Source organism: Vulpes lagopus, chromosome 11, assembly GCF_018345385.1.
Source record: "Vulpes lagopus strain Blue_001 chromosome 11, ASM1834538v1, whole genome shotgun sequence".
Lineage (NCBI taxonomy): Eukaryota > Metazoa > Chordata > Mammalia > Carnivora > Canidae > Vulpes > Vulpes lagopus.
The window spans coordinates 76,900,004-76,926,822 of record NC_054834.1 but is presented as its reverse complement, the minus strand read 5'-3'; the positions used below and the strand labels follow the sequence as shown (position 1 = coordinate 76,926,822).

Below are 26,819 nucleotides of genomic sequence, written 5' to 3'. Positions count from 1 at the left end.
TCTTTCTCTCCTCTTTCTTGCTTTGCTTTGCTTTGCTTTGCTTTTTAAAAGATTTTATTTATTCATGAGAGACACACAGAGAGGCAAAGACATAAGCAGAGGAGAAGCAGGCTCCTTGCAGGGAGCCAGATGCGGGACTCGATCCCAGGACAGGATCAAACCCTGAGCCAAAGGCAGACACTCAACCACTGAGCCACCCAGGCATCCCCCTCAATCCATTTTCTATGCAGCAAAAATGTTCCTCTTTTTAAAATACAATATGGGACGCTTGGGTGGCTCAGCAGTTGAATGTCTGCCTTCAGCTCAGGGTGTGATCCTGGGGTCCAGGATCAAGTCCCACATCAGGCTCCTTGAGAGGAGCCTGCTTTTCCCTCTGCCTGTTGTCTCTGCCTTTCTCTCTCTGTGTCTCTCATGAATAAATAAGTCTTTAAAAATAAATAAATACAATGCAATGCTATTCCCCTGCTTGACCTTTAGTGGCTTCCTATTTCACCTGAAGTTAAAAATCCAAGCTCTTTACCTCCAGGGAGGTAAGCTCCAGAGAAATCATCAGGAAACAAATGAAACTCTAGTTATTAGCCCATGTTTTAAGCACTTAACAGATCTGAAGAAAAATAAAGCAGAATAATAAGATGGAACTTGACCAAAGGATGGGGATGTTAGGTGGGATGTGCAGTCTGAGGGAAATGGCCCATGAACCAGGACCCAAATGAAGTGAAGGAACAAGTCATGTGAGATTGTGGAAGAAGAGCATCCCAGACAGAGATGTGAGGGATGAACCAGCTTTTCCTTTCCCTGCATTATCCGCCCTTTAATCAGTGCATCCCTTTTCTAGACCAGACCATAATTCTACCATTGATTTTTAAAGCCCAGCCTAGGGCCTTCTATACTGTTGTACAGAATGCGTAGTGCACACCTCTAGGGAGCACCATTCACATGTGTTACCACTGTAGATTTGACTATTTCTTGTGACAGTTTTCCAGCAGATGACAGTAAAATTCATGAGGACAGGGTGGCTTTCCTAATCTAGTTTGCATATAGACTAGTTTCATTACCCTACTCGCTGATACATTCAGGTCTTTTTCTCTCTGGGCCCCCATCTTACCGTAAGCTTTTCTTTCTTTTTTCTCTTTCTTTCAAATATTTCCAACTTAAAGAAGTGCTAGTACCAAAAAACTCCCATAAAACCTTTACTCTAGTTCACCAATTGTTAAATTTTGCTTTATTTCTCCCTTCCCCTCTTCATAGGTACATGTTTTTTCCTGAACTATTTTAAGAACTGGTTGCAAGCATCTTGCTCCTTTACACCCCTACTTTGGAATGTTTGTTTCTGTCTTTGATTTTGAACAAGAACTTTAAGAATTTATATAGCCACAGTACACTCATTAAATTTAGGAAATTTAATATTGATACAGTACAGTTGACCTTGAGCCTCGTGGTAATGGACATTGACTCCCATGTTAGTCGAAAATTCACATACAAGTTTTCTCCAAAAACTTTAATAAGCATACTGTTGATGGGAAGCCTTACCAATAATGTGAACAGTCAACTAACACATATTTTGTACGTTATATGCGTTGTATACTGTATTCTTAAAGTAAGCCAGAGACAAGAAAATGTTAACAAAGTCAAAGAAAAAATACATTTACAAGAACTATACTGTATTTATTGGGGAAAAAATCCACATGTAAATGACCTATGCACTTGTTCAGGGGTTACCTGTGCTTTTATCAGTTATATAGTCCACATTCAAATTTTGTCTGTTGTCCCAGTGGTGTCTTGTAGGCCATTTTTACCCCTTTATCCAGGGTCCAGTCTATGATCACACTTGGCATTTGTGTATTGTCAAATCTTACTCTCCTTTATTTTTTGCTATTTTTTTATTGATGAATAATCAAGTACAATGTTACAGTAACTTCAGATGTAAGGGCACCTGGGTGGCTCAATGGTTGAGGGTCTGCCTTTGGCTTGTCGTGATCCCAGAGTCCTGGGATCGAGTCCCACATCAGTCCCACATAGGGAGCCTACTTCTCCCTCTGCCTATGTCTCTGCCTCTCTATGTGTGTGTCTCTCATGAATAAATAAAATATTTTTTAAAAAATTCAGACGTATAGTACAATGGTTCAGCAGTTCTGTACATTACTCAGTGTTCATCACAGTAAGTGTACCTACTCTAAATACCCTTTACCTATTCTCCCCACCCACCTCCCCTCTGGCAACCACCAGTTTGTTCCCTGTAGTTAAGAGTCTGTTTTTTGTCTCTTTTTGTTGTTCATTTGGTTTATTGAATTCCACATATGAGCGAAATCGTACATTATTTGTCTTTTTGTTTAACTTATTTCACTTAGTGTTATACCCTCTAAATCCATCCATGTTGTAAATTTCTCGATCTGGGTTTCTCTGGTGTTTTCTTTTTTTTTTTTTTTTTCTTTTTTAAGATTTTATTTATTCTTGAGAGACGCAGAAAGAGAGGCAGAGACATAGGCAGAGGGAGAAGCAGGCTCCCCACAGAGAGCCTGATGGGGGACCGGATCCCGGAACCAGGATCATACCCTGAGCTGAAGGCAGATAGATGCTCAACCACTGAGCCACCCAGGCGCCCTGTATGGTGTTTTCTTATTAGATCTATGTTTTTTGCAAGAATGCCGCAGAAGTGAGATTGTGTCCTCAGTGCATTACACCAAGAGGCACAAGATACCTATTTCATTCCAAAGCGTTCGTATTGCAACTGTGCTTGTGGTCTTAAGAACCATGACATCTATATACTTGGACTCTGATTATAGGAATCCTGCTTAGTATTTGTTCTTATAAGAAGACAGCACTCTGTTCAGCTTCCCTGTCCAATCAGGTGAACCTGACTTGCCTGCCTCACAGCTAGCTCTCTCTCCTTTGCAGTGTCACTATCTGGCACTTGGGACTCTCAGCTTCCCATCAGGAATCATAATGCCTCTTATTTCTCCTAGTGTCACATTCCTTGGCTGAAATTTCTGAATCAGTCATTATTTCTTCTATACAATCAGTGGCATATCTTTAGTGTGAAAGCTTTAAAATTAGGTTCCTTTGGGATCCCTGGGTGGCACAGCGGTTTAGCGCTTGCCTTTGGCCCGGGGCGCGATCATGGAGACCCGGGATCGAATCCCACGTCGGGCTCCTGGTGCATGGAGCCTGCTTCTCCCTCTGCCTGTGTCTCTGCCCCTCTCTCTCTCTGTGACTATCATAAAAAAAAAAAAAAAAAAATTAGGTTCCTTTGGCTCTAGCAAGGTTAGGCTTCAGAGGCAAGTACTATAGCTAGGATATGGGTAAGAACTAGGGACCAGCAGCCTCACTTGAACAGGTAAAGTTTATTTTACCCTCAATCAGTCTTAAAGGCCTACCATATTTTGGTTGTAGTTAAAATTTGAGTGTCATTTACAATGCTAAGCATTCTACTACATTGGCATAGTCCTTAAAACAACTATAGACAATAGATGTTACTTTTTTTTATAAAAAGTAAAAAACAAAGGTTTAGAAAGGTCATTTAAGACAATAGGCTAAAAACTACCAGGACTCAAACTCCTGTCTTTCCAGCTCCAAAGCCCTTGCCCTTTATGAAGAGAAGGAACCTGCAATAGGACCATTAGTGTTGAAGTTAACCTTTACAGATTGTAATTCAAATACAGTGTCATTGCTAGATTTACACACAATTCTTTAGGTGTCTTTAAGTAGAAGAACTCAGATTTTTCCAGTTTGGATGTCCCCCTCCATAATACCCACTTGTCTAAAACGGTCTTGGTTTATACCTATTTCCTAACAATTAGTAATAATATCCGCATTCATTTTCAGGGGTATTGCCATTTAGATAGTGACTTAGTCCCCTACCAGTAATCCTTCTGGTGTTTCATTGTAACTAATGCTAATAGAGTTTGGCTTGTTTTTATCTAGCACACTCTTCTGATCCCACCCAATTTATACATACATTAGTTTTGGTTTTATAGTGATCAGATGAACTTATCAGCATGGTTTGCTTAATTTAGTTAACAGTTACCGATTTTATAACACTTATTCTACATCCTTTCTGCTGAAACATTTCAAAAACTTGACACTTGGGCAGCCGGGGTGGCTCAGCGGTTTAGCGCTGCCTTCAGTCCCGGGTGTGATCCTGGAGACCCGGGATCCAGTCCCATGTCGGGCTCCCTGCAGGGAGCCTGCTTCTCTCTCTGCCTCTCCCTCTCCTCTCTGTGTATTCTCATGAATAAATAAATAAAATCTTAAAAAAAAAAAAATTGACACTCTGCCCCATTGTAGTACTTCAGTAGCCATCTCTAAAAAAATAAGTTTTGGGACACCTGGGTGGCTCAGCGGTTGAGTGTCTCTCTGTCTTTGACTCAGGGAGTGATCCTGGAGTCCCGGAATCGAGTCCTACATCGGGCTTCCTGCATGGAGCCTGCTTCTCCCTTGCCCTGTGTCTCTGCCTCTCGCACTGTGTCTTTCATAAATAAATAAAACCTTAAAAAAATAAGTTTCTAAGTATTTATGAACCTGTCCGGAAACCACAGCAACATTTGCAGTATGAACATCACTCCTGACATACAATTTTCATTTCTCAGGTTCTCTTAAGGAGGGATGCACCTGTAAAGCATGCTGGTGTGATGCTTTTCAGATAGCAGATCACAGCCAAAGAGCAGTCCTAGCTACGTGGCCACATGTAACCTGTCTTCCTTTTCTTTTGGCAGTGCACGATCTGATTTTCTGGCGAGATGTGAAGAAGACTGGGTTTGTCTTTGGCACCACACTGATCATGCTGCTCTCCCTGGCAGCTTTCAGTGTCATCAGTGTGGTTTCTTACCTCATCCTGGCTCTTCTCTCTGTCACCATCAGCTTCAGAGTGTACAAGTCTGTCATCCAAGCTGTACAGAAATCAGAAGAGGGCCATCCATTCAAGTGAGTGAAAGTATCATAAGTAACACCCTACAGTTGACTAAGTGAAGAATTACAGGGCCTGATGCAGCTAATCCCTTGCATGAACCATCAGCTAGAAACCTTGTCACTTCAGAAGTGACCAAGTTAGGAGCCAAGAACATTTTGACAAATTAGAGGCTCACACTTTAAGACTGAAGAAGACTGAGTTCCTGAGCAGGCAGCACCCAGTTAGGTGGGGTCCCAGGACGTATTTAAGCTCCCACATAGGGAAATCTTAAAACAACTTTGAAGTCTCAGTATTGAGGCTGTGCACTTGGCACTATTAGAATTTGATATGTTTACTCTTAGTTTTATTACTTTTTCCCCCCACTTTAGTTTTCTTAATATCAGGAGCAAGTCCTGAGGTCAGTAGGTCATGCATTTCTAGAATCCACTTGCTTACTTTTCTGACTGTGCTGTAACTTTGTAACAAATGTTTTCCTCACACTTTTCCTCTTGAAAATCTTAGCCATAAACAATTTTAACATTTGCAAATGACAGTTTTTCAAAACCTTTTCCTCAGAGGGAAAGAAACTCTTCTGTGTCTCAAGACTATGGCAGAATAGCTCTAGTCCTTTTATTTTCTCTTGGTGAAAATAGAAGACCATTTAAACTATATGTGGCATTAAAAAAGTTATCACAGGGATCCCTGGGTGGCGCAGCGGTTTGGCGCCTGCCTTTGGCTCAGGGCACAATCCTGGAGATCCAGGATCGAATCCCACATCGGGCTCCCGGTGCATGGAGCCTGCTTCTCCCTCTGCCTATGTCTCTGCCTCTCTCTCTCTCTCTCTCTATGTGACTATCATAAATAAATAAAAATTTAAAAAAAAGTTATCACAAATTGGTTTTAACAAATCAGTAGCTGTTTACTGAATGACTAAATGTGACTGGCCATAAACTAGATGTCTTAGCAGGATTTTTCGTCTTTTGCAGGACACTGTTGTGGATTTGTGCTTTGTTAAATTTTACAAATTACAGCATTTAATTTTTATAACTTTTGGTAGTAAATATTTCTTAATAAATAGGAAAAGAAAGCATGCCTTTCCTTCTCTTTTTCCCACAAGACTGTAAGCTTTTTAAGGCAAAAGCAGTCATCTTTTTCATCTTTTTCCTGATCTGCCCTATTCACAGCAGAGGGTCTGATACTCAGTAAGCACTCAGTAAGTACTTAGTGAAAGAACAAGTTACAAGCACATGGTTACATCTCAATTCTGTAGTTCATTTGTGAACAGAACCCAAGTCTTTCTTTTTCTATAGTTGTCCACCCTGCAAACTTTGTATCTCTCCTTGTTTTGTTAGCAAATATTTTATAATGCCTTTTTTATCATTTTGAAATGAAATTCATAGATATCTATAAATTTCAAAATAGGCTATAATTATAATATAAAGGAATGATAAGACAGAAGGTCATTTATAATAAAGTAAAATATTTTCAGTCAGTATTTAACTGCTTGGACATGGCTACACACACACACACACACACACACACACACAATAGAGACATTAGGTACTTGTACTTAGATGATTTTCTAAAGTAGTAAAAAATATGGTAGTAGAGTTTAGCATACCAAACAAACCAAAATAGTCTGTTTAGGAAATTCAGGATATGTCAAAACTGGGGGGGGAAAATCCTTGTTTTTATATGTTCTGGACTTTTGATAATTATAAGTGGATTCACCTTCATGAATATCCTATGAGGCAGTAGAAGTTACACAGGACGTAGGACAGTTCTTTATTGTATATGAATGTCTCACACTTAGCAGACATCTGACATCTTTGTCTCTGCCCAATGAAAGACAGGAGCCCTCTCCCTGCTCCCCCATGACGGCAAAAAAAAGCCCCTACAGATTTCTTAAATGTACGCTCTATAAAACTGCTCTCAGAAAGAGATCTTCTTCTTCCTTGTCAAATGTATGACTGTTGTTTCTTCTTCTGGAAGAGCCTACCTGGATGTAGACATTACTCTGTCCTCAGAAGCTTTCCATAATTACGTGAATGCTGCCATGGTGCACATCAACAGGGCCCTGAAACTCATTATTCGTCTCTTTCTGGTGGAAGATTTGGTTGACTCCTTGAAGGTTAGTTGCTTCTACAGCTTTTGGTGGAGAAGCTGAGGAAAATCAGAGACTAGGCTATAACTCAGAGGAAAAACAGTAAAGCGGGTTTTATCATACAAAAATATTTGCTTAAATCAATCAACCTGTAAAAAGTGGGAGGGGTAGGAGTCAATAGAGAAGGCATCTCCTGCACATATAGAACTACATGCCCTCCCAACAAGGGCAACGTCATTGACAGGAATGCAATCATAGTCTGTTGAGCTTAAGAGAACTACAGAATTCTCTGATGCACCCTGCAAGTATATGGTGCAGACGAGTGTAACCTTCATTGGGAAATTATATAATTACGTATGGCATACATCATTAAACTTACGCAGTTCTTAATCGACAAGGAGAATGGCCTCAGTTGACCTAAACTTTGCATTATGATTACTCCTGCTTAACCCTCTGTTGTTGGCCTTCACAGCTGGCTGTTTTCATGTGGCTGATGACCTATGTTGGTGCCGTTTTCAATGGAATCACCCTTCTGATTCTCGGTAAGGTGGCAAGGAAAATGTCTCAATGCTCTTTGAAGTACATCTAGCCCTTGAACGACACAGCTTTGAACTACAGGTTCAAAGAGTTTTTACAGTACAGTACTGTAAATGTATTTTCTCTTAGGATTTTCTAACATTTTCTTTCTTCTAGCTTACCATATTGTAAGAATATAGCATATATAATACTTGCAAAATATGTGTTAATTGACTGTGTTATTGTTAATGCTTCTGACCAGCAGTAGGCGGTTAGTAAAGTTGGGAGGGTAGTCAAAAGTTACATGCAGATTTTTTTTTTTTTTTTTTTATTCATAGAGACAGAGAGATAGGCAGAGACACAGGCAGAGGGAGAAGCAGGCATCATATAGAGAGCCTGACGTGGGACTCGATCCAGGGTCTCCAGGATCACACCCTGGGCTGCAGGCAGCACTAAACCGCTGCGCCACCGGGGCTGCCCTACATGCAGATTTTTGACAGCACCAGCTATCCGTGCCTTAATCATCGTGATGCTCAAGGGTCATTTGTAATTACTAAAAGTAGGAGCAAAGAGAATACCCATAATGTCTCCCCTACTTCCATGCGGCCCAGCCTTTAACATCCATACTCCTTGAACTAGATGTTGGAAGAACCTGTTTGTGGCCATAGGTTTATTGAAAGGTCTTAACTCTAAGGAAATATAACAGCTAGAAGTAGAGTTGTGTACATTTGGTTTAAATATGGGGATCAAACCATTTTCATAATTTGGAAATTATTTGTGATTCACAGAAGGTAGCCTATGTACCTATAGCTAACTGTCCTTAATTGAGAGCCCTGGGTAGAATTTCTTAAATTGAAGATGTATGTTTCCCTATATTTTACGAGGAAAAATGTTTGTGTTGTATCTTGGGTCTTTCTGACGGTCTCACATTTACACTTGCCATGTCCTGTGATTCTCTTACAGCTGAACTGCTCATTTTCAGTGTCCCCATTGTCTATGAGAAGTACAAGGTAAGCACTTGTCTGTTTCCAATTAGATATACCTGTTAATTTATGACTAGCTTTAGTTTCTTGGTTTTGGGGGGGGTTGTTTTGTTTTGTTTTTAGATTTTTTTATTTATGAGAGAAACAGAAAGAGTGGCAGAGACATAGGCAGAGGGAGAAGCAGGCTTCTTGCAGGGACCTGATGTGGGACTCGATTCCAGGACCCCAGGGTCACACCCTGAGCTAAAGGCAGATGCTCAACCACTCAGCCACCCAGGTGCCCCGCTTTAGTTTTTTTAGGCATTGAAAGTTTGGAGCAATCTCTTTTTTTCTTTTCAAGATTTATTTACTTATTTTAGAGAGAGAAAGCACAAGCAGGAGGGGCAGAAGTAGAAGGAGAGAGAATCTCAAGCAGGCTCCATGCTCAGCTCAGTCTCATGACCCTGAGATCACAACTGGAGCCAAAACCAAGAGTCGAATATTTAGCCAACTGAGCCACCCAGGCACATCATGAGGGGTCATTTTCTAATCAATCCTGCAGTCTAAGTTTTATAAGTCAGGAGCCTGAAAGAAATTGATGATAGTGGTTTCCTATACCAAGAGAAACTGAATGTTTAGGAGAGAGAAGTGTAGGAAGGAGACTTATTTTATGTCTTGTTTTGTATCATTTAAGTTTTTCATGTGGATGCATTATCTGTTAAAAAGTTGAAAAAATGCTTAAATAAATAAAAGCTGGTGTCTGAAAACAAATTTAAACTATCAAGGCTATTATGGGAATCCACTGGTGTGAAGAGATGTTTGCATTTTGGAATGGTGCATGCAGAGCTTTGCAAGATGCTTGCTAGCTAGATTATTTATAGATTAAGTCATCAGTCAACACACTTTTTTATGCCTTTTGGTATTAAATGAATTAGTCTTGGGGTACCTGGGTGGCTCAGTTGGTTAAGCACCTACCTTTGGCTCAGGTCATGATCCCAGGGCCTGGGGTCAAGTCCCAAGTCTGGCTGCCTGGTCAGTGGGGAGTGTGCTTCTCCCTCTCTCTCTGCCTCATCCTCTCTCTCATTATCTCTCATTATCTCATAAGTAAAATATTTTTTAAAAAACCAACTTCCTTTAAAAAATAGGGTAGCCCGGGTGGCTCAGCGGTTTAGCGCCACCTTCAGCCCAGGGTGTGATCCTGGAGACCCGGGATTGAGTCCCATGTCAGGCTCCCTGCATGGTGCCTGCCTCTCCCTCTCCCTCTGACTGTGTCTGTGCCTCTCTCTCTCTGTCTCTCATGAATAAATAAATAAAATCTTTAAAAAAAAATTTTAAAAAAGTCTTACCTAGGAACCAGAATACATTTGTGATTATAGAGTATAGGTTAGACACAGTTTTTAGTATTCAGAAAATGCTTTACTCCAGTGTCTATAAAGGAAATGCCTAGCAAGTAAGACCTTAGCAAAAGAAATGAGTGATTTTTACGTCAACAGAGTATAAGGTGTTTATGGCATAATTTAAAGTCTGAAACCTGAAGGGTTTTGGGGGGGTTTTGTTCTGTTTATACAGGCTCCACACCCAATGTGGGGCCCAGCACAGGACTTGCACTCAAAACCCTAAGATCAAGAGTTGGATGCCTAACCGACTGAGCCACCCAGGTGCCCCTGAACCCTGAAGTTTTTAAAATACTCTTAAAAACTGGCATTATTGGGACAGTGAGCTGGCACAGTCAGTAGAGCATGTGACTCTTAATCTCAGAGTCATGAGTTCAAGCCCCATGGTGGGTATAGAGCCTATTTTAAAAATAATAGTAAATTTTTAAAACTGGGCATTATTTTCATTTCCAAGAATATGCAATAGTGTTTTTAAAAAACAGTTAAGCTAGACAAAATAACATTACCTTCAGAAAGATTGTTAATCTGTGTGTTGCCATAACTAAATTTTTTCCTTTCCTTAAAGACCCAGATTGATCACTATGTTGGCATTGCCCGAGATCAGACCAAGTCAATTGTTGAAAAGTAAGTGTACTTAAGTTCCATGTTTTATTGGGACGTGTGCTTTTCTTCCCCAATTATTTGTAGCTTCCTCTGTAGCCTACTTACTGACTCAAAGAAAGAAATTTTCACACTGAAGATAAATATTGGTTAATAGTTTGATTTTATTGCAAACTATTTCATCCTACTTCCTTAAAAAAATATCTTTTGTGTCTTAGACTAAAAAAGATCAATGGAATTAGAACCTTTGCCTTTTTGAATTGGCTTTTTAAGTGTCTGTGACTGCCTGCCCATATGCATCAGTTTTAAGCGGAACTCTTCCCTCTCTTTTCAGAAATAAAATGTTTTACTAAATAAATGATTCAGGGTGCAGTGCTACCTTTTCTAAAACCACCAAATCTCTGTTTCCTCTTTAAACCAATTTAATATGAAAATCAAGTAATAAAATATTGATAGGTATTTTTATGACTCCCATCAAGGAACAATTTGGGAGGTTTTTTTGTTTTGTTTTGTTTTTGGCTTTTTTTAATTACAGCAAATACTAAGGAACCCACACTTCTGATTAAAATGTTAACATTTTTCTGTATTCAGATATTTAAGAAATAAAACATCACAAGTAGATGCATCTCTTTGGTGCCCCATTTCCTTGCCTCAGTCCCTGTCACACTGTAGATTTTAGTGCTTTTTCCAGTTTTGATAAAGTGAAAACTGAATATATGCAGGCAGCTCTGGCTTGATGCCAAGGTCGTGACTTGCTCTTTTGCTTTAGAATGTACATTAGAGCTAAAACCAAGCAAGGACAGTTAGTACAAATATGTATCTGATTGTTTACTCTTGATTGTAAAAGATGGTCCTAGCTTAGCTTTAAACCTAATGTCTTGGTCAGTCCCTGCTGTGGGATCTAATACTTGTGAGGGGTGGCTTTGACATTGGCCGAGAGGTATGTGAGTGACCTTAGTGATGTGTAACCTTAATGCACAAAATAAAGGATAGCTTTGGTGTCCTACAAGGGGCTGGGAATTTTTATGTGTCACCTTGACTCGACTCCTGCTTCCTTTTGTGGCACTAGTGACTAACCTGGCATTCCTAGAGAAATGGGCTCTTGCACTACCAGTGTGCAGAGCACAACAGGCGTTATGCCCAGACACCCGTTCTTCTCTGGAACCTCCAGTGAAGGACCCAGGAGGGACAGATAGTGAAAGAGGACTGGCTACAGGGCCTGGTGACCAGGAGAGGGGATTAATCTCTGTGGACCCCTCAGCTCATCCCAGGCCAGACTCGGCCTCTGACTCTTTTCCTCCAGAGTAAGTCCTCTGGAAATGGGAGTTTGTCACGTTGCTCCAGCACGTCCAATGCTGTCTTCTGGTATCACTGTTAAAGACTTGTGTTTTCACCACCTTCTTCTTTTCTTTTTCTTCAATAGGATACAAGCAAAACTCCCTGGAATCGCAAAAAAAAAGGCAGAATAAGTACACGGGAACCAGAAATGCAACAGCTACTAAAACACCACTTAATAGTTATAACGTTATTACTTGTACTATGAAGGAACGTGCTCGGTGTCAGCTCGAGCTTGCATTCCAAGCTTCTTTTTCTTAATTTGGTGTTTTCTCCCCTCCTTTCCCTTTACCCTCAGTATCAAGCACAAGAATTGTTGGACTAAAAAACGAACTGATTATCTTAGAACCCAAAAGAATAAAGAGAGAGTCAAATTAATAGGATAAATCAGTACCTTAATGGTGGTGGAGCTTTTACTTGTAGCTTGAAAGGGGAGAGATTGGAGGTCAAGGAGAAAATGAAAGATAAAGCACTGCTCTTGGACTCTGCTGTCCAGTTCTCAAGGACTAGTCTTATGCAGCTTCCTATCAGTTTTACCCTTATTTTTAAGTTAAGAAATAATGATTAACTTATGAGGAAATTATCTGTGGACAAGAGTGGGATTCCTTCCTGTGGGTTTTTTGACAGCCTTCTGATCCCATCTTCCTGCCCCACAACGTGAGCAGCTATTCCTACAGTTTCTCTTCACGTAATGATAAAACTTCCAACTGTATGAACAACCTGTAGATGATAGTGAGAGTTCTTGATTCCTGGAATGCCATCTGGGAACCAAGGATGTACATGGAAGGTGGGGCTGGGATGACCCTTCCCTCCCACTCACCCCTAGGAAAGGAAAGTCTCTGCCATTTGGGAGGGTGGCATCTATGTCATTTCTTGTGGGCACCAGTTCTGAGCTTTAGTTTGAGGACTCATTCCTGAGTGTGCTTTTTCCTCCCTCTTCCCTGCCCACCTCACCTCGAGTTTAATAAATATGGTTGTACTTTTCTCATTATGAAATAAATGTCTGTAACTGCTGTATACTGCTGTAAACTTGTTAGAGAAAAAATAATCTGCATGTGGGTTCCTCAGTTGTTGAGTTATTATAATCCTGTCTCAGTCCATGGGGGGGAAACATTCTCAAGAGGTAAAGACAAACATAAAAGGCCTTTTTTTGCTTTTATCTTTTCTCCACAGCTTCCTCCTTCACATGCTACATCCTTAACCTGTGCTCATCATTGTACCCTAAGGACCAAAGCCAAGCTGGCTTGAGAGGAGATAGTCTGTCTGTGGTTAAGAGACCACAGATTAGTGTAAGAAAGTGTGTTCTGTAGTTCGTACAGAGTTTTTTAACTTTGAGGCTAGCTTATGAGTGTCTTATGTTTTGAGGGTTCCTTTCATCTTCCGACACGTCTCAGCACCTTTGCCATGGCCCAGGGTGCTCCTTTTGAGAGTGTTTTCCAAGAAGTGTTAGGTGAGGGTGACCAGGTAGGGCAAGATTGTGATGGTGGGCTCCGTGCATGATTAAAAGATAAAGAACCACTCAGATGTCAGTTGGAGGGCAACCGGGAATCTGATTCCTGTTGAGAGCGATAAGTGTCTTTCTCCCCTCTGACGTGAAAATTCCGTCAACCTGAAAGAAGTCCTCTGTGAGTTTCTGCAGGTTGCTCCTCGTCATGATAATCCAGAGGGAATGTGCGCTGGTGACTTTAAAGTAAGGGCTATAGTCTTTGACGGTCCCTTAGCACTGCAGCTCCGAAGAAGGTAATGGAAGTTCTTTCCTTCTACTGTTTCGGAAAAGTTACTTCAACATTTAGACGGGTAAAAGGTACCCTTGCCTTACTCCCATTTTCTTATTAACCCCCTAGCCCCCTTTTCAAATTTTAAGCAAATTTCAGTCAGGAACACATTCTTCATGTTATTTTGCGCCCTCCCAGGAAGTCAGTGCACTGATCAGCTTTTTGGGCTTCCCCTCCAAAGGACCTTTTTCTGCACTGGAAGCCTCAATAGCTAGCCCTTTTGTTTTGTTACTGCTGTGTTTAGATAATTGGACAGATCTTTGTGCCACACAGGAAATTTTTTTTTTTAAGAAAAACTTATAGATGAACTATTACTAATGAAACTGTGTGCGTGTATGTGCGTGCAACATAAAAATACAGTAGCACCTAAGGAACTTAGGTCTTGGTTCCTGTAAAACTGTAAATTGATGTGGTATTAATAAAAAATGAAAAAAATAACACAGTAACTGTGGTGTTTTTCTGCTAACTTTATTCTTTATACACAGTTTGGGTAAAGTAAGAACCAGGCTTCCACCAGCCTCCATCCCCACTCCACCTTTGAGGCTTTAAAAAGCAACTAATAGTTGATACTGGTAATGATTCCCAAGGTTGCAGAACTTCCATAATGGAGCAAAGCTATGCATTTGGTTTCTGAAAGATCACAGAAACCCTCTTAGGAAGTGACCCTAGGAAGAAGATAAGGAGTGGAAGGTGCCTGAGGGTCTGCTGTCCCAGTTCAGCTGCACACCAAGCTCGGAATTGCCCACCTGCAGCGTGAAGCAGCCGATCCATCACAGCCACAGAGCACTTGGAGGCAGTCACCTTGGAAAGTGGAGACTACATCTATCAAGGCATTGCTGAGTTTTATCCCTTCAGATCCATTCTTCTCCAAAACTAAGGCTGCCATGACCCTTAAGCTGGATTTCAAAAATTTATTCAACATACCTCTTAGAAAACTTAGGCTGAAATTTTTAAAAAATAACTGAAGCAAACAACTTCACAAATACACATACAAATGTTTGAGTAATGTCACTAACGTGGCGTATAAATATGGATTCAGAGTAACATTTACATATTGGCCATAATAGCAAGCATACCATTAAAAAAAATTCATGAAGAAACTTCACCTGTTCATTTCAGACTCCCAAGGCAAGGAGGAGGCACAAAGAGGAGGACCCCCCTGACCCTCCCAACCCAAGAGGCCAGAGGGGCTAAGCAGGGATCCCTACAGTGCCAATGAGACCACTAGCACTCCAATCTTCAGCTTCACGATCATTGGAGCGCTTATCAAAAAGGATTGCTGGGTGCCACCCCAGTGAATCACCAAGATGGGGCCCAAGGATTTGCATTTCTAGTAGGTTCCTAATGGGATGCTACTGGTCCCATGGCCACACTTTGAGAACCCCCTGGAGTGCTTGGGGCTGCCTCTCAATGAAGACATTCATTCCTGTCTTCCCTAAAGCCCCTGTCCCTGCCTGTCACAAGGACAAGCCATCCCTAACTGGCTCTCTGTCCTGGCTTACCTGAACTTCGGCAGTGGACTTGGGGTGACCATAATTGGTTGCCCCAATCTGCCTTCTGGTTTTGAACAGGCAGGGTAGCAATATGGTAAGACACTAATCCTGGATCTGAAAACACGCACTGAAGGAAAATAAAAGAATGGCAGTGCCCAGGCTGCCATTCTTGATCCCATCCATGATCCCTGTTCTCAAGCTTTTAATACTGACTCAAAAATCCTGGAGGTTCGAACACTGGGAATTCGCTTTTCAGTCAACTGACAGCTGATACTCTATTTCCTGAATCCCTGGTGGCTCCTACCAAAAAAAAAAAAAACAATGCCAGAGCCCCTGCCCTACTGGAGAGACCAAGGGACAGGTGGCTGCCAGCCCTACTTGCGGAGGTGTGATGGAGAAGGCTGCTGCCCAAGCCCTGGAGCTGAAGCCTACAGTGGCCAGAGCCACCCCAGATAGCACTCCTTTCAGGGGGGCCGCAGGTCTTCACCACCCCCAGGAAACCACGACAGCGCTGAACAGCCTGCAACACCCAGCACGTGCCATCCTTTCGCAGGCCCAATGGGAAAAAAAATTGAATTGACCAGAGATTGGGAGGCAGTGTGGTGTAATGCAAAAACTCAATCGGGAGTCAAGATTTTCCTTCTAGTTCTATACTGTTCCTACCTGGCTGTGTGTGATCATTGCAGTCTCCATACTTCACTACCTGTGAAACGGTCGAGAGGGCAGGTACTGATTGATCTCCAAGATCTTTCCAACTCTGACAATCCTGAATTATATAAAAATGCTATAAAATCCATGGTATAAAATCCAATTCCCAATCAGGAAGAGTCAAGGGGACTGGGCCTGAGGCACTTGAACCTTGGCTCCAGCCTGGGGGGTGCTGGGATGAGGAAGGGCTTCCTCCTTGCTGTCTGCTTTCCCACCCAAGGAGGCGCCCCCTCTGCCTCTGGGTATTGCCCCCAAGTCCCACAGGCTCAGCTCACCTCCTGAATCTCAGGCTGTAAGACCAAAGGAAGCGGCCTGGCCATGTGAAAAGCAGACACTGGGGCCCAGAGATTCAAGCAGAGGCCTGGAGTCACACATTCGTGTAGGATGTTTGCGGTCCCCCCATCCCCACCTCTGTCCTCACTCCTTCCTCCTTTAGGTCCTTCCTCCACCACCTCACAGCTTATCTCTGATACACGTATAATAAATAAGACATTTGCACATAGGGGTGACTGGGACAGCTCTCTCCCCGCCCCTCCCCCTCTCATATAAAAGCATTAAATACAGTTTCAAAATAAAATACAAAGAGCAAAAAAGGCCTGATCTCGGGGCCACCTGTTCTCCACAGGAGAATGAATCTACACATCCCACTCGGACCTGCCTGGGAGATCGCGGGGCCCCGGCCCGGCCCCAGTGGGCCTGACGCTGCCGCGGGGAAGAGAGGAAGGCCGAGGCCCGGCCCCAGGCCCTTGGGGGCTGAGAGTGGGTGGCACGTCCACCGTGTACAAAGGGGGACAGGGAGCGGACAGGGATAAGACGCCAACCGCCGGGACCTCCAGTGCCCCGGGCTCGGACCCACGGGGACCAGAGCCGGACTGCCCGACTGGATGTAGTGGGGAGACAGAGGTCAGCAGAGCAAAGGAGAAAAGTGCTAATCCCTTTACAAGACCGGGGTGGTGCCGGCGCGGCAGGGGCGGGGCAGGCGGGAGAGCCCGCGGGGGAGACGGGGAAGGCGGGCGCGGCTGCCGGGGCCCTCACCCAGCCCCGCCCCCACCCCCGGCCGCGGCGTCACGTGTCCTCCGCCACGCGGGCGGGTTCCCGGGCCCCGCCGCCCCGCCCTCCGCTGGAAGCCTCGTCCGCAGTCCAGGCCTCCGAGCCGCCGCGAACCCCAACGAGGAGCGCGCGCAGCCGCCCCCGACCGGGGGGCCGTGCCTGCCCGCGTGCAACGCCGCAGGGAGCTGGGCGGGGCCCCGGCGCTCCCCCCGCCCCTGGGGCCTTAATACTGAGCATCCACCCCACCCCCCCTCCCCCCGGCGCCGGCCCGGGCTGCAGGCCCCCCGTCCGTGCACACGCCTGGAGGCCGCGGTGGCCTCTCGGGAAACGTGGGGCCCAGCGCGGGGCCGGCCGGGGCTCCGGGGCTCCGGATCGACCGGCCCAGGGTGGGGTGGGGTGGGGTGCGGTGGGGTGGGTGGCTCCGGGGCGCCGAGGGGAGGCCGGCGACCCCACCCAGTTCCTATCTCCGCCCGGCCCGGCCAGCGGGGCGGGGAGGAGGGGGAGGGCGGCGGCGGCGGCGGCGGCCAGGGCCGCAGGAAGCGGGGTGTCCCGGCCCGAAGGCCGGCAGAGCGCAGGGCGGAGCCGCCCCGCGAGCCCGCTACGCCCGACAAACGGCGCCCGCCTTGAGGTCCGCGCCGCCGTCGCGCGGTGCGGGAGCGGGCGGCCCGAAGCCCTCGTGGCCGTAGCAGCGCAGCGCGGCCTCCTCGTAGGCCTCCAGGATGGTCTGGCGCTCCTCGGGCGTGAAGTCCATGGAGAAGGGGTGCACCTGCAGGATGTGCCGCTTGATGGTGCTGACCTTGAGCGTGGCCAGCGCGCCCCCGCACACCATGCACACCAGGCCGCGCCGGCTGCCGTCGTAGTCCATCAGGTACTCGCCCCGCCAGCGCGGCTGGTAGTTCCGCCGCTGCTCTCGGCTGCGGGGCGGCGGCGGCGGCGGCGGCGGCGGGGGCAGCGGCGGGAAGGCGAGGCCCCCGGGCTCTTGGCCGTCCTCGTCGTCGTCGTCGTCCTCGGGGGGCCGTTCCGATGGCTCCCCTGGGGAAAGCGGGACATCGCCTAGAAGGGGACAAAGGACCGCAATGGAGCCGGCGGAGGACCAGCCGCCCGCCTCTCGGCCCCAGAGCTGCCCACCGCGACCCTCCGGTCCCAGCCTCCCCGGTCGCCCCTCCGGCCTTCTGCTGCCACCACCCCGTCCCACCCGAGCGCTCCCCGCCCTCTGTCCAGCCTGGCCCTGCGCCGGCTCACCCCACCACTCCTCCTCCTCCTCTTCCCCTCCCCCCTCCTCGGAGGCTGCGGCTGTAGCAGGGGCGGCGGGGTTCCGGGGGGACTCGGGGCTGGGCAGCCCCAGGGCCAGCAGGTGAGCGGCCTTCTCGCTCCACTCCTGGGCGATGAGGGCCTTGACTGGCCCGCTGAGGCGCGAGGAGCCCGGGTGGCGCTGGCGGATGTGCCGCTTGATGGTGCTCATCTTGAGCGAGGCCAGCGCGCCCCCGCACACCATGCACACCAGGCCGCGCCGGCCACCGTCCAGCTCCACGAGGTACTCCAGCCGCCAGCGCTCCCGGTAGCGGCGGTGGTGGCGGCCCCGCGGAGACCGGCCCGGGACCCCCACCCTCTCGCCCTCCTCCAGCTCCTCCTCCTCCTCCTCTGCGGGCCTGGGCCTCTCAGGGACCCAGACAGCCTCTTCCTTTTTTACGTCTGGGGGACTGAGATCCCGAGAGGAGAGGGCTCCAGCAGTGGGGGCGGGGTCCAGGCTCTTTCTGGTCAGGTCCTGGGGGACGAGGTCATCGTCTGTTGGGGAAGGGGTGGGGGAGACGGGCTCAGCCTGGTGGGGTTCCCTTACCCACGCGGAGGGGTCCTCACCCCAGCCCCAATCTAGAGGCCCAGCGGTGTGGGGGTGAGGAGGGGTATGTGTGTGTCTGTGGGTAGGTAGATGGGTATGTGGGTGCATGTAGAGAGGAGACCCTCCCGGTTTTGGCCAAAGACCCCACTTTGCAGCCCTAATATGGGGGGGGGGGTCTTGGCCCGGAATGGGCCCCGCACCTGCTGGGGACCGAGTGAGCTCAGACAGTATCTCGGGCTGGCCACCCCAGGCTTGCCGCAGGGCACTCCGCTGGGGGCCACTGAGCCCCAAGGAGCTGGGGTGCACCTCCAGCACGTGGGCACGGATGTCGTCCAGGTGCAGGCTGGGCAGTGCCCGGCCACAGGCCATGCACACCAGCCGGTTCCCCCGAGGGTCATAATCCATGAGACACTCAGCCCGGAACCAGTTCTGCAGGGATTCCTTCAGCCTCCGGTGGAGCTGCCGTGCCCCCAGCCCCCTGCTGTCCCCAGCCCTGCGGGAGGCTGAGAGGCCCCGACAACGAGCCCTGGGTGCCACTAGGCCCCCTCGCTGCTGGCATCGGCTGCCCTCATCGGCTGGGGCTTTGCCTGAAAGGGTTGGAGGGAGGTAAGGAACTGAGATGCTGGCCCTCCAAGGAGCCCCCACCCACCCACTGCCACAGCCAGGTCCTCCACAAGCTGGCCTCTCCCTGGCTCCTGACTGTGTGCCCCCAGCCTCACCTTTGCCCTGCTCCTCCTCTCTCTCCTCAGGCCTTAACTCCCCCACCTCCTAATCCTCCTACACACAGACCTGAAGCTCCACCCCCCCACCCCCCCCCACACACACACCTAGATTCTAGCCCCTTCCCTGGACTTCCCTTTCCAGCACTCTCTACTCCCTGCCTTTCCCCAGCCTATCCCCCCACTCTCCCGGATCCTTCTAAAACCACGGAAGGCCAAAACTATCAGGGGTGTTGCAGACCCCTTTGTCTCACTGTCCCTCCCCCAATACTGTACAGTGACAAGGGCAATAGGCAAACCCCAACCCCCCCCAAAAAAAGAGCAATGGCTTACTCCAGAAAATAAGTTAGCCGCCACCCAGGTCCCTGCCTCTCCATGTCCTGTGTTACCTGCACCCTTGGGTGGGCAAGCTTGCAGGCTAGCCCCCTCCTCTTCCTCTTCCTCTTCCTCTTCCTCCTCTTCTTCAGCCCCCTGGGCCCCCAGGCCCTCGGACTCTCCACAGGCCCCCAGCCCCAGGTGGGCATCCCAGCTGTTGCTGATAACTTCCTTCTCTCGGGGACTCCAGTGCAGGGAGTAGGGGTGCTTTTGGCGGATGTGCCGCTTGATGGTGCTGAGCTTGAGAGTGGCCAGGGAGCTGCCGCACACCATGCACACCATGCCGTGCCGGGCAGGGTTGAAGTCCATCAGGTACTCCAGCCGCCAGTGGTCGTGGTAGTAGCGCCGGTGGTCACGGCCGGGGATGCGGCTCTTCCCAGGCCTCGAGGCCCGGGCCTCACAGTGGTCTGAGTATTTCCTGCCTGAAGATGCTGGTCCCCTGACCCTGGAAGAGGGCAGGGGGGCACTCCCCCAGGACCCCAAGGCACCCCCTTCCAGCTGAAGATCTTGCCCTGGGAAGGGGAAAGGGGAGACAGTTTTTCAATGTCCAATACTTAAGAAATGAACCCAGGGCTTGGATTTTGCAGAGAAAGGGAGGTGGGAGAGCCCAGAGTTAAAACACTGGCCCTTTACAAAGCATGAGGACCCTTTTAAGAAAAAACAAAAGGACGACAGGCACGCTGCTGAGGAAAGAGCTCTGAGTTTTTAAAAAATCAGGTGAAGGCCAAGGAGGAAACCAGCTCTGTATGGCCCCCTTTCTGGCAGAGGGCTGTAAGGGTGAAGCCAGGAGAGCAGCATGCTGGGGCGGTTCCGGCCGAAGCAGAGCGGGCAGTGGAAGAACAAAGGGGGCATCTGTCTGCATCCAGGGCTGCACCCGGGACCCACCCGTCTGAGGCCCCCCACCAGGAGGGCCCCACCCAAACATTTTCTCTCTTTTTCCAATAATGCCTCAAATGCAGCCTTCTGGGAGTTCCATTTTAGGGGGTGCTAAGCATTGTCAGTTCCCCAAATATAGGCCCTCATGGGAGCGATCCCCATGACAAAGCTGTCAACACCTCCAGGGAAAAGGAGTTTCTAGGACCCTGACTTCCCTAAAGTCTGGGAGAGCCTATGACCCTGCAAGAGGATGACAGGAGGGCCACCAGAGTGGCTACTGAAAATTCTGCAGAAGGGAGTGGCCACCACCCACTGGAGCCCATTAAGTCTTTCTGGGGATTTATATTTTGCTCTGGCAGAGAGCCGGCCACTGCCCAGCAATCAAGGGGCAGGCACGGGAGAGGCCCAAGTACAGCACACTAACCCAGTGGTGTTCCCTTTTGCCAAACAGGCACCCCAAGCAGTACCCCCACTTTCCCTGCAGCTTGGACCCTATTTTATTTAGAAAAGAGTTTCCTGGCCCCATAAGCTTAATGGACAAGTGTGGTCATGCTCCCACTGGAGAATCTCGGGGTCAGAGAAACAAAAGACAGGACCAGAGAGGACTCCTGTCACCATTGTGTTTTTTGTTTGTTTTAAGTAGACCCAAAGAAAAAAGCATCAGCTTCAAAGTCAGAGACCTCCGTTCCAGTGCGGTTTCACTGCTAACTTGCTCTGTGATCTTTGATAGTCATGTGGCTCTCTGGGCCTAAGCCTCTTTGTCTGAAAGGCACTGGAGAGCTGGCTGGTCTCTAAGCATCCTTCCAGCGCCGGATCTAAGCTAGTCTAAGGTGGGTTGTCCCTTTAAGAGCCAAAAAAAGGGGGAGGAGCTGAGATTCTTTAAAAACAAAAGGGGATGGGGAGTTTCTGGGAGGGGAGCTCGGAGATAAGGGCACAGTCTCCCTAGCCCGGCCTGAACGTCATGGGTCTTAAGGCGGCGACCCTGCAGCAGGGGCTGTCCTCTGAGAGCGAGCGGGGAGGACGGGCTGGCCCTACTGTAGCTGACAAACTGTGGCAAACAGAAGGGAGGCGATAACGCGCGGACAGGAGTGGGCATCTGCCTTTGTGAGCGAGCCCATCCCTGTAAAAACTACCCGCGGGGTGAAGGTAGTGGTGGGCCCCTCGAGGCGCGAGCCAGGCTCTTTCCTAGAAAGAACGTGGTGGGAGGGGGTTGAAAAGGTTTCCTGTCCGTGAGCAAGGCCACGGGAGGGGAGGAGCAGCCCGACTTAAAGCAGCGGAGTTCCCAGCTCAGCCCCTCGGGCGGGGTGGGGGAAGCCCCCCCGAAAGGGACCCGCTGTCTGGGCCGACTTTTAAGAGACGGCCGGATAAGGGAGACCACCTGGGAGTCTGAAAGAGAAAGGGGCGGGGGCGCAAGTCCGAGAGCGCACAGCGCGCGCCGTGGCGTCCGGCCGGGCACTTCGGGGGCCCTCCGACCTGGCCTCTAAGGCGGGGGCCGCGGGGCCCTTTAAGGGGGAGGGAATCCGCCCGAGCCCCGCGGGCGGACCCCGGGAGCTGGGCGGGGGGCTCCCCCGCCGGCCCTGCAGGCACGATCCGCGCCCGCCAGGTGGCGCCCCCGGCCGCCCTGCCCGCGTCCCCCCCTTTGTTCGGCGGCGGAGAGGGGCCCGGAGCCCGAAGCCGCAGCCCTCCCCTCCCCCATGCCGGGGCCCCCGCCCGAGCCGCCGGCCCCAGCTCTTACCGCCGTCGTCCTCCTCGGGTTCCGCACCGCCGCTCGATCCGGCGGGCGGCAGCCGTCGGCCCCGTGCCGAGGCCGCTGCTGGCCCGGGGCCGCCCCTGCCGCCGCCGCTCCGGCTCCGGTGGTCCCCGCCGGGCTCCATGCGCTGCGCTGCGGAGCGGGGCCCCGGGGCGGCGGGGCGCGGGGCCGCGGGGCCGGCGGCGGCCCGCGCGGGGCGCTCGGTGCTCGGGGCCCCGGGGCGCGGGGCGCATGCACGGGGCGGCTGGCCGCACGGACGGCTGGCTGCTCGCTCGGCGGCGCGGGCTGGACCGGGGTGGGGACTCCTGTCTGGGGCCCCTGGGGCTCCTTTAAGGGCTCCTGGGTAAATTTAAAGGGGCCGCGCGCTATTTCTTCCTGCCAGCTCGCGGGGGGCTGGGGGGAGAGGCGGGAGGCGACGAGCTGGCCCGAGGCTCCGCAGCCGGCGCCCGCCCCGGACGTTGGGAGCACAGACCTCGCCGCCCTCGCGGGCCCACACCGCCGCCTCCGGGGCTCCGGTCCCGGCTCCTGAAGGGTCACCGAAGTGGCGAGGGGCGCCCGCGTACGCTGCGACGCGCTTCCACCCGGGCTCAGCTCGCAGCCACTGCCCCCTCGGGGCATCTCAGCGCCCGGCTCCGCGCACCGGCGCCGGCTGGGACCGCCTGGTGGGAGGCCCGGGTCCCTGCCGGGGCTGCCTCCTCCCGCGCGAGCTGGGCGCGGGCCCCAGAGCGGACGCGACTGGCAGGGGCCCCAGATGGCCGCGGCCCCGCGCAGAGGGTGGAGCCGCGGGGGCGCCGCGCCCCCTCCCGCGGGAGCCGCCCGGGAGCGCCGGGAGTTCGGGCTCCTCCATTGGCGAGGCGGACGGGCGCAGCTTCCCCGGAGCCGGCCGGGGGCGGGGGCCGCGGCCGCCGAGACTCGGGCCGGGAAGAGGGACGCGCAGTAGACGGAGCAGTCGGCGGTGCCGGGGCCCGACGCTGCGGGCCGGAGGGGGCCCCAGCCTGAGCGGGGAGGAGAGGGCGTGTGCGCCGCGGTGGCTCAGGCTCCGGCCCCCGAGAGGCCTGCGAGTGCCCGGCGAGGCCCTGGACGCGGCCCCGGAACCCCCCTACCCCCGCGCCCGGCCGGAGGAGGCGAAGAACCCCGACTCTGCGCAGGGTGTCGGGCACCTGCGCACGCGCGCCCCCGCGGCCGCCAAGCCCCGGGAGGCCCCAGGGGCCCCCGGCTCCCGGGGAGCGGAGAGAAGGGTCCCGGAGAAGCAGCCGAGGGCGCGGCAGCCCGGAGTCCTTCCGCGAGGGCCGGAGGAGCAGGTGCTTGCTGTGCCTGTGGTTGGTCGCCCACAACAAAGGCGATTCCTAGAGATCCAAATTACAGGGTGCGGAGGCCATGCAGGCGCTTATTATCCAGAAGTGGGTTCTCTGCTTTTCGCTGGGAGGTCCTGGGCGACCCGTTAAAGAAGGCGCCCTTGACAAATTCGCTCACCCACCGACGCCTGCTGTACGCCAACACGCTTGTAGGCGCTGGGCGGCGAACAAGACACACAAGACTGATACTGTTTATGACTTAACAGGCACCGGCGGCTTATAAAAAGGAAACAATTCCAGCCCTTCGGGAGCCATGGGAAATATTAAATTACTTGGAACGCAGGAAGCCTATCCCTTATGTGTTAGTGAAACGCGGCCCAGAACTAAAATTTCTCAAGTGCCTAAAGGTGCCTGTCACCATTTAGAGATGTCCCCACTATGACCTGCGAGAGAGATCACCTTGGGTAAACTGAGTCTCGGCCCTCCAGCTCTGTTCTCTGCACCGCTGGCCTTGCTTTCAGGGAGGAGCTGCACTCCTTTCAGCCTCTTGGGCCTGGGGCCCTGGTGCTGATGGAGTGCCAGGCAGTGTCACGAGATGGGGGGATTCCTTAGTTCATAATGTCCTTCACTTGTGCTGAGCCCAGGGCCACAAAGGGAAAATGAGATACAGACCTGACCTTCAAATGCCCCTAGGTATGAGTTTTAAAAAATTACAAAGGTAACCCACGATCAGGGCTGGCCACTGTGGGACACTTTGCTGCATGTCCTGCCAGTTCTCTCTCTACGTGTATAAATAGGGTAAGATTTTTTAAAGATTTTATTTTTAAATAATCTCTACACCCAACATAGGGCTCGAACTCACAACCCCCAGATCAAGAGTTGCCCTACCCATGAGCCAGCCAGGTGCCCCTAAGCACAATCATTTTATTTGTTACCCGAAGAAAGGTATCAAAGCCACCTGGAGCTGTGTTTTAATGTGTGGTGCTTCTCTCCTTGCTCACATCCTGCCTGGCTCCAGAAACAGCTCCAAGCTCTGTAGTCCTGAAGCGTTTTCACCCACTGATCCTCATAGCCACCCTATGAAGATAAAGCTTTGCTGTCATCACCTAAAAAAATTACCTAACACAGCCAGAGAGGGGGCGGGGGTGTTTCATCCACCCCTCCTAGCAGATCTTCCTCTACTGGGTCTCGCAGCATGCAGAAACAATGCTAACCAGGACTACATTGTGGCCTTTCATGGGCCCTTTGGACTTTTTGCCTCCATGGGTATCTAATTCTATTTAAAAAAAAAAAAAAAGATTTAATAGATTTTTGTGGACCCTACAAACTTCTTTATTTTCTCTGATGTGAGAAAAAATAATGCCTCTTCTTTGACCCTTGAATATCACTTTTCTCTTCCATGAGCCCCTATAGACATTGTGGGTTCGAGGCAGTGTGTCCTCAGTGCCTAAGGGTTAACCAGGCTTGATTGCAACACAGAATGATGAGAGCCAAGAGAGAGGCCACCCAAACTGAGAAGACTTCTAAGGAAGATAATGAGTCAAGTCTTGAAAAACTAGAACGTGTTGCTGGGAGGAGAAATGAGCTAGGACTTTCCTAGCAAAGGCCAGGGAAGTGCCCCGTGAAGGAGGGTTTCTGGTGGAAGAGGCAGAAGAGGAAACAGGGCCAGGGCCTTGGGTGCCACACTGAGAGTCTGCATTCGTGCCAAAGGCATACGGAGTACCTGGAGCTGGTGTGCAAGGCATTCTGGAAGCAGCCCTGAGAACGCGAATGAGGGAGCCTGGATAGAAAAAGATGGGACACTGTCAAGCAGTCCACACCTGCAGTAGGATCTTCTGATCTTATTACGACAGCCAGCCGCGGCAGGGCCAGTGGAGAGGAGGCAAAAGATTCAAACGGGGCCATAGCACAGTGCGTGCATCTTCCCTGCACGCAAGGGGGCCACTGGGGGGCGAAATGCCACCTGTGCCCTCAGCTGAGTCAGGCACCCTGGTGTCTGCCAGGACAGGATACCTCTTTTCACCAAGGCGCAATTTATTAGTCAAGCATGCACCTGAAAGCTGCGTCTGCTCAGAGGGGGCCTCTTTCCCCAATTCACTAGCCCAAAGGGGGCCCTTTTAACTGATTTTTAACAAAGCCCCCTTAGAGGTTAGCCGCTGTCCTAGATCAAGCCAACAAGGGGGTAAAATCCGCAGACGTGTGGCAGGATTCAACGTGCTGATCAGAGAAGGGCCAGGTGAACCCCCATGCATCTGGTTCAGGGATATAAAAGGAAACAGATTTGGAGGGTGGAGACAGAATGAGGTCTGGTAAAAGATAAACTGAGGCATATTAAAATTTTAGGAATTTATTTGCACAAAATCGATTCAAATGGGGCAGCGCCAGACCAGAAGTGGTTAGAAGCACTCTGTCAACAGGAGCTGGGGATAAACTTTAATAGAGAAGAGGCGGAAGCAAAGTAAGGAAATTATTGATTGACTATAGCTTGAACCCTAGTTGGCTGTTTGCAATTGGTTGTCCTTAGGTCTCACTTTAGTGACCTTGACATATTTACAGGCTTAGATTTTGGTTTGCTTACGTAGGCGCAAGGGGGTGAGACTGTCTGATGTGCTGATGGCTGCAAACAGGGGTGTTAAGATCTCAGAGAGAACTTGATGCACCAGAGAGGTGATAATGCTGACAATGAGTAGGATAACACCAAGAGGCTAAAGTATACTCTTACCCAGGGCCCCCATGAACTAAACCAACTGGTACCATGTAAATCAAAAAAGACACCTGACGAGGTGACCCTTTCTTGCTAGATAGCTTGTTTGTTCATTTCTTGTATTTGAGTTTCTACAAAATCAGACATGTCGATCCAGGTACAGTCAGTAGAAAGTTTTTGCTATAGCACAGACATATCCTTTTTCAGCCAGCAAGTAATCTAAAGCAATTCTGTTATCTAAAACCATCTTAGCAAGAGAGTCTAGGGACTTTTGTTATCCAACCATGGCCTTAGCAGTACACTTGGCATTGGTTACCAAAGGTTAAGGTTAAGTTTTTAATCATATTTGTTCATACTAATTTCAGGTGAAGGAAGAAAGGACCATCCAAATGACACCTATCCAGAGGGATACATCTATTGGTAAACTTCTTTTTGGTCAAT

General features: G+C 49.7%; 3 protein-coding genes across 4 annotated transcripts in view; 2 read left to right on the top strand and 1 right to left on the bottom strand.

Annotated features, from left to right (window-relative positions):
• Positions 1-14,009, top strand: part of RTN3 (reticulon 3) — a 62,970-nt gene extending 48,961 nt beyond the window's left edge. The window contains exons 4-9 of one of the 2 annotated variants that reach the window (XM_041773459.1): positions 4,713-4,920; positions 6,878-7,016; positions 7,462-7,531; positions 8,469-8,515; positions 10,427-10,485; positions 11,885-14,009. In XM_041773459.1, coding sequence (XP_041629393.1) covers positions 4,713-4,920; positions 6,878-7,016; positions 7,462-7,531; positions 8,469-8,515; positions 10,427-10,485; positions 11,885-11,930 — 569 coding nt within the window. In that variant the 3' untranslated portion in view covers positions 11,931-14,009. The remainder of the gene's footprint in view (positions 1-4,712; positions 4,921-6,877; positions 7,017-7,461; positions 7,532-8,468; positions 8,516-10,426; positions 10,486-11,884) is intronic. The other variant, XM_041773460.1, reaches the window with a different exon arrangement.
• Positions 14,010-17,277: 3,268 nt separating this feature from the next.
• ZFTA (zinc finger translocation associated) lies at positions 17,278-22,577 on the bottom strand. Its single transcript, XM_041773461.1, has 5 exons — positions 22,365-22,577; positions 19,768-20,265; positions 18,860-19,246; positions 18,065-18,607; positions 17,278-17,875 (listed from the first exon to the last, which is right to left on the bottom strand). Exons 1-5 carry the CDS (start codon positions 22,501-22,503, stop codon positions 17,421-17,423), a joined length of 2,022 nt encoding a protein of 673 aa, XP_041629395.1. The 5' UTR covers positions 22,504-22,577; the 3' UTR covers positions 17,278-17,420.
• A 33-nt stretch (positions 22,578-22,610) lies between these two features.
• On the top strand, positions 22,611-24,664 carry LOC121471667 (collagen alpha-1(I) chain-like). The gene is made up of 3 exons (XM_041722447.1): positions 22,611-22,674; positions 22,785-23,680; positions 23,941-24,664. The coding sequence occupies exons 1-3, from the start codon at positions 22,611-22,613 to the stop codon at positions 24,097-24,099; spliced, it is 1,119 nt and encodes a 372-aa protein (XP_041578381.1). The 3' UTR covers positions 24,100-24,664.
• The last annotated feature ends 2,155 nt before the right edge of the window (positions 24,665-26,819 follow it).